This window comes from Mastigoproctus giganteus, chromosome 8 (assembly GCF_048544385.1).
Source record: "Mastigoproctus giganteus isolate SK-2022 chromosome 8, ASM4854438v1, whole genome shotgun sequence".
NCBI classification, from domain to species: domain Eukaryota; kingdom Metazoa; phylum Arthropoda; class Arachnida; order Uropygi; family Thelyphonidae; genus Mastigoproctus; species Mastigoproctus giganteus.
The window spans coordinates 52,903,419-52,918,575 of NC_143582.1; the positions used below are offsets into that span (position 1 = coordinate 52,903,419).

At 38.0% G+C, this 15,157-nt stretch overlaps 1 protein-coding gene across 1 annotated transcript in view; it reads right to left on the bottom strand.

The window, feature by feature from the left end:
• LOC150081532 (midasin) overlaps positions 1–15,157 on the bottom strand; it is a 1,449,634-nt gene that overhangs the window by 252,103 nt on the left and 1,182,374 nt on the right. The window contains exon 71 of the mRNA XM_090380238.1: positions 11,683–11,792. Coding sequence (XP_090236364.1) covers positions 11,683–11,792 — 110 coding nt within the window. The remainder of the gene's footprint in view (positions 1–11,682; positions 11,793–15,157) is intronic.

Genomic DNA, 15,157 nt, shown 5'->3' on the forward strand with positions numbered 1-15,157 from the left:
TGAAGAGACAATTGTAAAGTTGATGAAGGTCAGTGTCAAAATTTAAGCTCTTCCTTACAGTCTAAAAAGATATTGGTAAAATGTATAATAAATTTTACATCACAAGATTTGCAGCAGTAGGGTACTCATGAAAGTTATTCCAGGCTTTATTTTGATCTCATTTGGATTGGTCATTTGTTGTACCAGGGCTTGGCCATACTAATACATATTTGAGTCCCTGAAAAAACGAGTGCTTGCCCTCGAAAATAATGCATCTGGGAGCTCGTCAGGGACTCAAAACTCCAGCAATCTACCAAGTGATGCACACCCGATTCGAGCCTCAAAACAGAAAAACCAAGTGCAAACTACTCTGGTTAAAAAGGACATTGTTTTATTAGGAGACTCCACTGTCAGGGAAACGGGGAATATTTTTTGTAATAAAGATAGGTGGAGGAGAACCAGGGTATGTCTGCCGGGAGCAACTATTGATGATGTCACCAACAGACTGTCAGATTTTAAAGGGGGTAAAGAAAATATTATTATTCATGTGGGGACAAATGACATTAAACGTACACGATCTGACGATTTGTTGGAAAAATACAGGACCATGCTGAGGAAATGTCGCGAGCTAGGCCATAATGTCTATGTGTCTGCAATTCTGCCCAGACACGATAGGAGGGATTATATATTAAGAGCCTTGTGGATTAACTCAAGACTTGAAGGAATCTGCAAGGCTTTAGGGGGTAAATTTCTATCAGCATGGCCCACACTTGTAGGTAGAAGGAATTTGTTTTGTAGAGACGGGATACACTTAAACAAAGGTGGTGCAAAAGTTTTTGCCAGTATTATTGAGGATACCTTAAAGGTTCAGGGAAACTGCTAGTTAGGGGGGATGTGGGTAATACTGACACACGTTTATCTGATAATATTGGTCAATGTAACTCTTGCAAATACCTTAAGAGTTCTTATCTGTTACCCCAACTGGACGTATTATCTAGATGTTCTGGGGCAAAGACGTTTCACGTGTGCGGGTAGCTAATATCAGGGAAGAGAGCCTAAAAAACTTCAAGGGTTGTGTTAGGGTTGTTAAATATACAAGAACAGTAAATTTTAATTGTTTATACAGTAAAGTTAGAAGTGTCGTCAATAAAATGAGCGAATTTGAACTGCTGGTTAAAACAAGTAACGCGGACATAATAGGGCTTACAGAGACGTGGTGCCACCCGGAAATTGGGGATGATGAGTTTCAGTACGGCTTGTATAATGTATTTAGGAAGGATAGGTTAGATAGAAGGGGTGGTGGGGTAATGCTTCTTATCAGAAGCAGCCTGAGTGCGACGATAGCTTTCCCGGATTCAGATGTTTCACATGCTAGTATAGAGTCTGTATGGTGTGAGATAGTTGGAAACAAAGGTATAATGCGAGTAGGAGTAATCTACAGACCAGGTGATTGTGAAGATTATGACAAAAGCCTCTACATGCAAATGGAATGGGCAAGTAAGCGTCAATGCCTTATTATGGGTGATTTCAATTTGCCTCTAATTGATTGGAGTAAATGGGAAGGAAACTCGACATGGGGAACAAAATTTTTAAATCAACTAGATGACTGTTATTTGTATCAACATGTCAGGGAAAGTACTAGAGAAAAGAATATCCCAGACCTCATCATCACACATGAATCAGATGACATAACAGGGCTGACAGTAGAGGAACCAGTAGCAGGAAGTGATCACGGAGTTCTACGGTGGATGATGACGAGAGAGGTAGCAGAAGTAAAAGGCAAAGGAATGGGTTTTAATTTCAGAAAAGGAAATTACGATGCCTTAAGGTACTACATGGCTTCTATTAACTGGGTAGATATTGCGCAGAGAATGAATACAATTGAACCGTGGTACGCTTTTAAAACATTAATTACAGATGCCTTGAATGCGTATATACCATTAAAAAAATACTCCACGAGGAGGGTTCCAAGTTGGATGACTAGTGAAGTTGCTGCATTACTTGAGTAGAAAAAGGTGGCATGGAAAGGTTACAGAACAATAAAAAGTACTGAAGCCTATAACAGCTACAAGGTGATGTGTAACAGAGCCACAGAAAAGGTTCGACAGGCAAAGGCAGTTTATGAGAAATCACTAGCAAACAGAGCAAAGAGGGGGGATAAAGAATTCTTCACATATATAAATGCCAAGAAGAGCAGGACAAACCAGATCGGACCTTTACGTAAGGGAAAGGGGATAGTAATAAATACACCAGCTGCCGTTGCAGATGAACTCAACAGTTATTTTGCATCGATATTTACAAATGAAAAGCCTTTTGTGGCAAAGGGAAATTGTGGGAGCGAAGTTAAAAAATATGTAATTAATGATATTGAAATTTCGCAAGATTATTTAATGAAAAAACTTTCGAGCCTACAGACCAGTAAAGCTCCTGGAGTTGATGGAATATACCCTATAATCTTAAGAGAGGCGGCAAGCGAGTGCATTGAACCATTGAGGCTAATTATGCGAGCATCATTAGACTCTGGGGAGATTCCCTTGAATTGGAAAAGTGCAAATGTATCTCCCATACATAAGGGTGGCTCTAAAAGTGAAGTTGGAAATTATCGACCTGTCAGTCTGACTTCAGTAGTAGAGAAAATCATGGAGGCAATGATCAAGGGTGGAATTCAGGATCATTTGGATCGAATTGAAATTCTCAAGGATACTCAGCATGGTTTCGTAAAGGGAAAATCATGTTTAACAAATCTGGTTCGCTATTTCGAAAGGGTCACTCATGAGCTGGATTTAGGGAATAATTTCAACATTGTTTATTTAGATTTCAGCAAAGCTTTTGACTCAGTCCCACATGAGCGGTTGCTTTATAAGCTGGAACAGGTTTGAGTCACTGGGAAAATCCTTAGATGGATAGAAGGATGGCTTCAGGGCAGGAGGCAGAGGGTTGTGATAAATGGCTATTCCTCAGATTGGGTTGATGTAAGAAGTGGGGTTCCCCAAGGATCAGTATTAGGACCACTGTTGTTTTTAATTTTCATAAACGACATTGATGAAGGGATAGAGGGCGTGATGTTTAAATTTGCAGATGATGTTAAAATTGGGAGAGTAGTTAATGATCACTGTCAAGCTGAGCTTCTTCAGAGAGACCTAGATAGACTTCAGGAATGGTCAGAAAAATGGCAGCTGTGCTTTAATCTAACAAAGTGTAAGGTATTACACCTGGGAAACAGTAATCCCAAAAAAACTTATTCACTTGGTGGAGTTCAACTAAACCCAGTACTGGGGGAAAGGGACTTGGGTGTTACGATACGGTCAGACATGAAATTCTCTGAGCATTGTAAACAGGTTGCAAGGAAGGCCCATGGTGTCCTATCGATGATCTATTGAACGTTTGCAAGTAGAGATAGGGACGTGATAATCCCATTATATAAGGCTTATGTTAGACCACACTTGGAATACTGTGTTCAAGTATGGAGACCGCACCTGAAGAAAGACATCGAGCTTCTTGAAAGGGTGCAAAGAAGGGTAACTCACCTGGTGAGATCGGCAAAAGGGCGTCCTTATGAAGAAAGACTTTGAATATGTGGGTTGCAGAGTTTGGAAACTAGACACCTTAGAGGAGATTTGATTGAGGTGTTTAAGGCGCTGAGAGGCATCAGTAAAATGAATGAGGACAAAATTTTCAAGATTATAAATGATGCTAGAACTAGGGGACATAAATTCAAGTTACGGGGGGAAATGTTTAGATTGGACTGCAGGAAGTTCTATTTTAGCCAGCGAGTTATAAATTACTGGAATAAGTCGCCTTCATGGGTGGTAGAGGCCGACAGTTTGGGGAAATTCAAAGGTCATCTGGATAGTACTTTCGGGTAAGGGAAGCGCATAGGATGATAGGTTTAATTTCCTTTTTATTTTTTTTTTTTTATTTACTTATTTTTTGTTTTTATCATTGTTTTGTTCGGATTTTTTTTTTTTTTTTTTTGGCTGGTGCAGCATAAGCCATAGGCTTTCTTGCACCATGCGGCCGTTACTAATACTAATACTAGATGACTTGTGGGCATTCTCGGTATTGATATTTTAATAGCCTGTAATATTTGATGTTATATAAGTTGCACTGCATTAACAGATATATATGATATGACTGCTTTGTCTAGAATTGTTAGATGGCTGTATATTTCTCAATAAGCTTTTGAAAAGTTCCATTTGACCATACGATTAGGGCAGGGTAGTAAATTCTGAAAGATTTAAAACGGTGTTCGAAGGCCGGCTGCTAGTTAGTACACTGGACCGTAGCTATTGGTAACTCTTCAGAAGGCTTACAGATCAGCTAGTGTATACTTTTGCTTCCTCTGTCAGATAGTGATTGAAGGGAGTCGAGTACTGTGTGTGTTTGTGTGCGCGTGGGACATTGTCGAGACAACATTATGTCAAGGATCTGGATATATTCTTACCATGTGTACTCCATATCCAAACATTTCATTACTTCATACAGCATGTCCCCCCCCCACTTTTTTACAATTGAATACACCATAAATTTTCAAACTAACAGAGCAAATTTATCCGCGAAAAGATCTAGACCTCCCAAACACTTCTTAGTTCATTTCACAAATATACATGGCCTCAGCTCTAATCTCAACGATGTTCATTTCCACTTACAGTATGCCAAACCCCATGTAGTTTTTCTGACAGAATCTCAGTTATTGGTTGATTCAACCACTGCTCATCTCAGTTGCCAAATTATTCGCTGTATGATTCCTTTCGTCTCAAAGGCGGTATTTGTGCATATATCCGTTCCGATATTCCTTGTCAGAAACTTGGTAATTTGGAATCTGCTCTCTTCGATCTTCTATGGCTTAAAATTTTCCTTGGTAATTTTAATGTTCACAATTCCAGCTGGCTTCCATTCTCTAGTCACACAGACTCAACTGGTCGAGATGCTGCGGCTTTTGCAACTACTAATGATATGGACAGATTGTTCATTTACCTACCAGAATACTGGATAATGCTAACCATACAGCCAACACACTTAATCTTTTTCTCACAAACAACGCTTCTAAGTACATGAAGTGAGTGGTCCTTTAGGCACCTCAGATCATAACTTGGTGATTGTCTCTTCTTCAATGGAGCCTTTATATCATGGATATTCCCAACCTCATGTTGTTTGGCATTACAAGAATGCAAAATGGGATGACCTTTGAGATTTCTTTTCTTCTTTTCCTTCATCAGATTACTGTTTCAAAACTTCTGATGTCAACGTTTTCTCAGATCGTGTCAGTGAAATTATTCTTGTAGGAATGGAATCCTATATTCCCCACTCCACGTTAAAATCTCGTCCTTTATCTAAACCTTGGTTTTCCAATAAATGCGCTAAGGCTGTTCAAGAAGGTGCCTCCGCAGCCAGGTGGGCAGGACCTTAGTTGCTAATCCGCCTAAAAACCAAATAACAAACAAACAAGCTGTTCAGGAGAAGAATGTTGCATATCGTAATTGGCTTGTTTCCAATTCTTCAGTTTCATTTTCTGCCTACACCAAAGCTTGCAACAATTGTAAAGCAGTTATTAATTATCATTGATTTTGCTGAAACAAGAAGAAGAAATGAATCACTTATAAGTTTATCAAGTGGAAATCTGCTGTACACCAATGGAAACAGTGAAAGGAGTGAAGGTGGAGTTGGGTTTCTGGTCCATAAGATTTTAAAAACAACATTTTGGAATTCAAAAGTACATCACCAAGGGTGTCAAGGCTAATACTCAAGATTTCTAAGAGGTACAAGCTAAAGATTATAATGATTTTTGCACCAACATCGAACCATGATGATGAAGAGGTTGAAGAAATGTACACCGAAATTGAGAGTCTTCTAGATGAGCAGAAAACCCACTACACTATTATTATGGGGGACTTCAATGCTAAGGTTGGAAAAAGGCAAAACAGTGCAGAAAGAGGAACTATAGGAAATTTTGGAATTGGTGAAAGAAATGAAAGAGGTGAAAGACTTGTGGAATTTGCAGAATCTCAAGGACTGTCAGTAACGAACACTTTTTTCAAGAAAAGGGTGAACAGAAAGTGGACATGGAAGAGTCCAAATGGATTAACAACTAATGAAATCGACTTCATCCTCACTAACAGAAGATATATTGTGAATGATGTTGCCGTCCTGAATAAGGTAAATGTTGGAAGTGATCACAGAATGGTAAGATGTACACTTGATATAGATGTAGCAAAGGAAAAAACTGACTCGAGTAAATAACACAAAGGTCTTTGAGATAACAGAGGAGGAGAAAAAGCAGTATGTACTGGAACTTAAAAACAAGTTTGAGCTTCTGGAGACTGCCCAGGACCAAGATATCGACGAGGAATATTACAACTTTCTGAAAGTGATAAAGCCCAAGAAACCTATAGGGAAACAGAAATCCAAAGAAGAAAAAATTAGTCAAGAAACACTTGTCATGATGAACCGAAGACGACAAATGAAGAGCAAGAAAAACACTGACAGGGAGAAAATTGAGTATACTGAGTTATGCAAAGCCATTAGAAAGAGACTCAGAGAGGACATAAGAACATTTAACACAAGAAAAGTAGAACAAGCATTAAGGGAAAACAAAGGATTTAAATCAGCAGCCATGAGCAGTAATACAGAAAGACATGATACTGAAACTGAAGAATAGCGACGGTGTACTTATAAACAGCAGAGAAAGCATAATTCAAGTATATACTATAGAGAATTATACAAGGAGTGAGGGAATGATGCCAGCAGTGGGGAAGATGAGTTGCAAAGTAGCAACACATACGACATACCCAATATTCTTCCTGATGAGGTAGAACATGCATTGAAGAAAATGAAGAATCGGAAAGCCCTGGAGGAAGATGAAGTTACTGTAGAGTTGTTAAAATTGGGAGGAAGAGACATAACACAAAAACTGGCAAGGCTCTTCACAAAGTGCATTAGAAAAGGTGTGACGCCTAAGCAGTGGAATAATGCAATCATAGTTTTGCTGCATAAGAAAGGAGATAAATCAGAAATTGGAAATTATAGACCAATTAGCTTGTTATCCCACATCTACAAGTTGTTCACAAGGGTCATTACTAACAGATTAGAAAGAATACTTGATGAGAATCAACCGAAAGAGCAAGCTGGCTTTAGGACAGGATTCTCAACTATGAATCACCTTCATGTAATATCACAGCTAATGGAGAAAGCAAATGAATATAAAACACCATTATGCCTGGCATTTGTGGATTATGAAAAGGCATTTGACTCCACACAGCATAAGGCAATGTTTCGGGAACTGGAAAGACAAGGCACAGATACCCCATATATTATGATTTTGAAGAAAATATATGAGAGTGCTACCTCCTTTATTAGACTAGACAAAGACAGTAGCAAATTTAAAATCGAGAAAGGAGTTCGACAAGGAAACACAATATCTCCAAAGCTGTTTACTGCTGCCCTTGAGGAAGCTTTCAGAAGATTAGACTGGTCACAGAAAGGAGTCAATGTGAACGGAGAGTACCTAAACCATTTACGATTTGCAGATGACATTGTGGTTATAAGCCACGATCCCAAAGAATTAGAGGAAAATCTTAATCAGTTATGCACAGTTATTAAGGATTTTGGACTAAAGATGAATATGGCTAAAACAAAAGTAATGATGAACAAGTATGCCATGGAAAGTGAAATAATGATTGAAGGAGCATTAATTGAAAAGGTGGAGTCATATAGTTATCTGGGACAAGTTATTAGCTGTAATAATGGTAAATGGCTGGAAGTCAAGAGAAGAATAAATTTTGGATGGATAGCATTCAGGAAATATAGTCACATACTGAAGAGCAATATCCCAGTTTGTCTGAAACGTAAAATAATGAATCAATGTATACTCCCCACCATGACTTACGGAAGCGAAACTTGGGCACTCACCAAAAAGAATGGAAGAGAAGCTGAGAAATACACAGCGAAGAATGGAACGAATTATATTGGGAATCGGACTGATAGATAAGAAGAGAAACACATGGATTAGGCAGCAAACTCAAGTAAAGGACATTCTTATCAAAACTAAAGAACTAAAATGGTCTTGGGCAGGACACATAGCTCGAAGACATGATGACAGATGGACTAAGAAAATAACAGAATGGTACCCAAGAAGAGCTAGAAGAAAACCTGGAAGACAAAGTCGGAGATGGATAGATGAAGTTCATGAGTTTTTGGGTAGTAAATGGATGGCCAGTGCTCAAAACAGAAGGAACTGGAAAGTTGCTGGAGAGGCCTTCATCCTGCAGTGGATTGAAAATGGCTGATGATGATGATGATATTAATTAGTCCAAACTAGATTTTGAACAGGCTAAGTGTAGAAAACTTGCTTCTTGCCCTAATGGTAGCCGAGCATTCTGGTCTCTTGCCAAAGCTATTGGCCACAACTTTAGCCCATCTCTACTCCCACCTCTGTCAAAACAAGATGGTTCTATTGTCACTTCAGTCAAAGATAAAGCTGACCTGCTAGCATCCCATTTTTCTTCCAACTCATGTATTAATGATCTTGGTAAAAAACCTCCGACCATTCCCAACACGCTCCATTCAATGCCTCCTGTGGTTTTCCATCAACAGGATGTCAGAAGGATTTTGACAAATCTTGATGCTAAGAAAGCTCCAGGTCTTGATGGTATTTCTCCTCTTGTTCTCAAAACCTGTGCTTCTGAACTTACTCCAGGTTTTGCTGACATTTTTCATTTTCTTATTCCAAAAGTGTTTTTCCGTCTGCTTGGAAATTTGCTCATATCCAGCCAGTTCCTAAAAAGGGTGACAAATCGCTCCAATCCAATCCAATTATCATCCCATTGCAATTACTACTACCCTTTCTAAAGTAATGAAGAAATTAATTAACCACCAACTCTAAACTACTTATAAACCTTCTTTCTGATCTATGATCGCCAGTATGTATTCCGTCAGTGTTGATTTGCTGTTGATATTCTGACTTATGTTACCCATTTATGGACAAATTCAATGGAAAAGTTCGGTGGAACACAAGCAGTTGCTCTTGATATCTCAAAGGCTTTTGATCGTGTTTGGCGCATAGGTTTTCTAAACAAATCTTATGGTTTGCCAACTGTTTCTGTGATTGGTTATTCAGTTTTCTCTCTGGCCGCTCACTGAGGGTGATGGCAGATGGCTCTCTGTCTTCTAACTTCTCGACTAATGTTGATGTCCCCCAAAGTTCAGTTCTTTCCCCCACTCTTTTCCTCTTGTATATTAATAACCCTCTTCCATTGAATGGAAATCCTATCCATAGTTTTGACGATGATAGTACATTGCATTCCGCTTTCCATTTTGAGAATCCATGCCCTGCTCAATCAGCTTCAACTTCTCAAAAATCTGCTACTAATTCTTTAAATGCCGATCTCCAGTGGGGCAAAGACAACGTAGTTGATTTCAAACCTTCTAAAATTCAGTCTTTTCTTATATTTCTCAAAGGATTCTTCAGCTCCTATGCTTATCTTTGGTGACACTCCGATTTATAGGCAAAATGATATATCTCTTTGGAGGATTACCTTGACTTCTAATCTCTCTTGGCACAAGCACATTACAGATATTGCTTCATCTGCATCTAAAAAACTTGGTTTTCTCTTTCGCTCTCGCCTTGACTTTTCTTCCAAACAGCTGTTCACTGTAGAAATCGCAAGTCTGCCCTACCATGGAATACTGTTCTGACATCTGGGGCGGTGCCCCAAACCTCTCTCAGGGTTCTATATTCCATTCAGAAGTGGGCAGTTAGGTTAATTAATGACTCATCTCTAACAGTCTCTCCACTCGCTGTCTGATAGACGGACTGTTTCTGCTGCATGCCTTTTCTACAGATACTTCCATGGGCAGTGTTCTTCTGAATTGGCTAATATAATTCCCACTCTCTCTTTCAAAACAGTCCGAACACATGCCACCGCCAGCCAACATCCATTTACTGTCCAATTTCAAATTCACAGAACCAACTTTTCATCTTCCTCGTTTATTCATTCAACTGCTGTTTTCTGGAACAACCTTCCTTTATACGTATTTCCTGAAAATTACAGTCTACAGCAGTTCAAATCTAATGTAAACAAATATTTTCTTTTGTCTTATCAACCTCCAACCCAAGCACGGTAATAAGTATTATAGGTTCTAATAACTTCTGTGTTCGGGGTTTTTATAAAAAAAAAAAAAAAAAAAAAGACTATTGAGTAGTGGTCACTGCCTAGAAGACCATCATGAACAGCCAATCAAACAATAGAAAAAGAGCTGGTGAGCATATGTAGAGGCCAATTGCTGAATTGGATCCAGAAAAGCAAGTGAAAATAAGTGGGTAATCCAGTATTCAGTAGTGTCAGATTTACCTTATCAAGAAACGTTTTTGCAATTTAATCCTGTTTATTGCGTGTTATCACCTTATAAAGAATAATGCTTTAGTCTCCCATAATGCAGAAGAGAGAAGGGAACTGAGATACAAGACTTACAAAGTCACCGTAGGAGATGTCTTGGTTAGGGGAACGATATAAGGAGACAATGGTAAGAGCAAAATGGATATTCAAGCAACCACAGTTTCTAGCTTTGTTTATAGCATTAAAGATCAGGAGGGAACATTATAGAAAAATTGCAATGCCATCATGAGCCTGAATTGGTTACATAAGAGACATAATCTTTGTTATAGATGACATGATGTTTAAGCAGTGTAGTAACAGATGGTATTACGTTAGTTCCTTGAAGACAAAAGTTAAATGGGTTATACTGGACAAGAAGATCCCGAATGTTATCAAGGTTGCTGCAATATCCTTTACAATTCCTACGGAAGTAACTGAGCATTATTTAGGATTAGCGTTTCCCTCAGTTTGTTTCCGAGGGACTGATGACTTATGGAATCAATTTATTCTCTTACAAGAGGTATGTTCTTTTCCAGTATCCATCTCTTCCCCTGATAAGTGGTTGAAAATGGGATCTTCCTGGTGAGCATTTGCTTTCAATTTCCATGCCTGCTGAGTCAATTTGTGTAGTATCATCAGGAGTAGTGTTTTGGATAAGTATTAGTATGTGGAGAAGTGACTGTTGCATTAACAACCTCATTTACCTTAAGTATTAGTATGTGGAGAAGTGACTGTTGCATTAACAGCCTCATTTACCTTAGCTATGTGTACACTTTCCAAAAGTGACTGAGCCGAGTCTGACACTGATCTGTTTGGGGGAAAAATTACTTCTGTTTGGGTACTAGATGTTGCTATTCCATGCACTGTGGTAGTTATTGGTGCTAACTTCTAAACTGCTTGAGTGAACGTAAGTTGGGTGTTATTTTGAGCCTGTACCAATTTTTTTGGCTTCTTGGTATGTGATGCTTTGTTTGGATCTGACCTGTTAAATCTTTTTTTCTTTTTTCCAGAGGGAATAACCTCTGGAGTAGGCAGTCTGTGGGCCACTACAATTTGAGAATTTATGCTATTCTGCTTTGCAGTCTGCATGAACTGCAATCAGAAGCACAAGTGGCTAAACCACTAAAGACATTTTGGAAATGGTCAAATTTTTGGCATTTAAAAACAACATGTTAGGTTATAAATGTATAGTTTTATTTGACAGTTTATATATATTGCTTTGATGGACGTTGTAGATGTGGAGATATCAAATGTTTTTAGGATTATGTTCTAGATTGGAACTAGAGCATTGTCTATCTATAAAACGTATGTCCTAACAAGAGATACATACCTTGACTTTCTTTTCAATGGGCTTCCTTAAACCAGATATCTTATTCTTAATTAGAGGCAGATATTCACTGTAAAAATAGTATATATTGGATAACACTGAAGACAGTTGCCCTGAAAAGGTAAGAATTGATGATATTATATTTATAACATGGCAGTTATGTTCTTGTTTATTCTGTTTATAAAATTTCAAATGAAACTAACTTTGATATAATTTATTGTTAATCAGTATTGGGACTAGTGCTGCACAAAAAATAGAGTATTTTGAAACATATCCATTCAAAAGCGACAGGTATATATAAAATATAATCTCATATGTGTTTAAGCTACAAAAACATTGACTGTGCTCAAAATGACATAATACATACAAATTATGATAAAATATGACAGATTTTTGATAACTTTTATTAATAAAAAGTTTTAAAAAGTTATAAAATAGCTGTCACTGAAAATATCTATTCCAAACACTGTTTCTAATTTCTTTTGGCTACCTCAGTGGGAGTGAATAAATGAAGTAGTGTATGCATTGTGTTAAACCATCAAGGATTAAAATCTTTATCAAAGAATGTTTAGCAAAACTTCACCACATGAAGTTCAAATGATGGGTAACTGTGAGGTGGAGATTTGTGTAGCAGTACTGCTTAGGGAAATGGGTTAGCCCATCAATATTAAGGTTGGTACAAAGATTCAGAAGAATATTTTAAATAAGTCCAAAAATCCAAATAAGCCTAAAAGAAGTATAAACCTTTAGTGGGATTGATGAAGAATATGCTGAAAATTTGGAATCAATTCACTTTTGCTTTGAGATTGCTACAAGATCAATGAGAAAAGATGTAAACAGTTTTGAATGCCTATATTTTTTTGATATGTTAGGCTGATCATGTTTTTTCAATGTTCCTTGTGCTTCAGCTCCAAAGACTGTTGATCTGACTTCAGTTTATAGTGGAGTAGCCAGGTCAGATCTTTGATAATGATAGTGTTAATCAAATCATCATCCATAGTCTAATACTGCTCCAGAAGATTGGCACAAGCAGCCTGTAACCTTTGCTTCTTGTGATATGGAATTAGCATTCCTGGAAAGCTAGCATACAATTTTCTGCATCCCAGATTGTTCAGAATTAATTTTAGTGCATTAAAGCTTATTCCCACTCTTGCACATTCCTGGATCTTAATGTGTCAGTCTTCATGAATCAGTTTATCTGCTCTTGCCTCATTTTCTGTATCACAAAATGAGAATATCCTGACCTCTTTTAAATTATTACCACCATCACTGACACATGCCTAACCCACTACTAAACTGTACTCACATTGACTGTTCAAATCCTCATAATCATTCTTTGAGTGCTGATGAATCTCAATAGATAAAATGTTCTCTGAACTCAATAAAATACCACTTTTTCATATGCTCATACTATCACATACTAGGACATTCTCCATTTTTAAAAGACTTCCACAACTCTGCCACCTGGTGCGCAATGTTTAAACTTGCAGGATATTGGTACTAACATTTAAGTTTTCACGGGACATCATCATATTTTGATATGACACCATTACAACTCACAACTTTCAACTCACATGAGTGGGAAAAACATTTGGAGGCATTAGTTGAAGAAAGGCTCTCATATGCTGATTATATATATTCTTCAAGTTTTCAGAAATACATGGTTGGACTATAGCAGATTTTAAGTGCCTCATCAAGTTTTCTTTCTGCTGATGAAAAAAATTTCTGTCACTCTTGCTTACCTTATTGTATTGATAAATTTTCTCTGAAATGGTGACTTTTATCATTTCTATAGATGAAACTGATAACGTCACAAGGAAAAGGAGGGCAATGGTACTAGTATACGAGGTGCTATCCAAATGTTCCCAAAATTTGAATGTTGTATGGAACTATGTCTAATACGGACTTGTGGCACTAGATAACACTGGATAGAGTCATTGAATACTTATGTGCAGTTCTTTGGCAGTTTGTTTCACATAGTTTGTGATTGTTGGAATGGTTGATGTGAGAGAGCAACATGCTTGCATCAAGTTTTGTTTCCTTGTTAACAATACAGCAGCAAAAACCCATAAGAAGTTGAAACAAGCTTTTGGTGACAATGCTTTATGCCAGACGTGGACCTACTACTGGTTTAATTGTTTTAAAATGATCAAATGTCGGCTGATGATGACGATCACTCTGGGAGTCTATCATTGAGCACCACCCTGAAAAATGTCGCAAATGTTCGGGCGCCGATTCGTGAAGACAGACCATCCACGATGCCACAACATTTGTTGCATTGAGGGACAATCATACAGCACGTGTCAGCAGATTTGGTCAGACGGGTTGAACATGAGAAGGATTGCGGCCAAGTCTGTGCCATGGTTACTGAGTAAAAACCAAAAGCAGCAACGCATGGAAGTTAGCAGAGATATTCAAGAATGGGCCAGGAGTGATAAAAACTTCCTTTCTGCAGTCGTCACTGGTGACGAGAGTTGGGTATATGGGTATGACCCAGAAACCAAGCAAAAATCATCCCAGTGGAAGCGCCCATCTTTGCCCCAACCGAAGAAAGCGTGACAGGTGAGGAGAAACGCGAAGTCCATGCTGATCTGTTTTTTGGACATTGACAGGATTATCCATAAGGAATTCATCCCTCCTGGCCAGACCATCAATGCAAAGTTCTACTGCGACGTCCTGAGGCAGTTAAGGGAAGCCATCAGGAGGAAACATCCAGAGAAGTGGCACACAAAGAACTGGGACCCATCATGATAACACGATGGGCCCCAAACATCTCTCACTGTGGCACAGTTTTTGGCATCCAACAACATGACACTCATCCCCCATTCCCCTTATTTACCAGCTTATTCCCCTGTGACTTCTTCCTCTTCCCAAGAATGAAAATTAAGCTGAAGGGTTGAAGATTTGACAGCATAGAGGATATCCAAACCGAATCGTAGGCAGTGCTAAATGCTATGACAAAGAAGGATTTTCAGGGCGCATTCAAATCATGGGAGAAGTGCTGGGATCGGTGTTTATGTTCTCAAGGGGACTACTTCAAAAGTGACAGTGGCGAATAAGACCCAAGGTGAGTCTAATTTAGTTTATAAATACATTTTGGGAACTTTTGGGTAGCACCTCGCAATTGTTGTTCTCTTAACTGGCAGTGGCAGTGCCCCTTTTTGTAGCAAAAACAGTGGCAGAACACTTGACACATGTTCCCCCTTTAAAAATTTTTAAAAACATTTTAGGTTATCAAATTTTTTTTTTTTTTTAAATTTTGCTTAAACAAATTCCAAGATTTCATCATTTCCTAAAGATTGCAATGCTTATTGTATCTAAATTTTTAAGTTAAAAAAAATTAAAAATTTTAAAACGAAGTATGTTTTTTACACCTTTTTTTTCCAAAAAAAAAAATAAATAAATAAAATAAAATAAATAATTGAGCTAAAATATACTTTTTACCAGTTTAAAATTGTATACAATCCCCTTTTCTTCC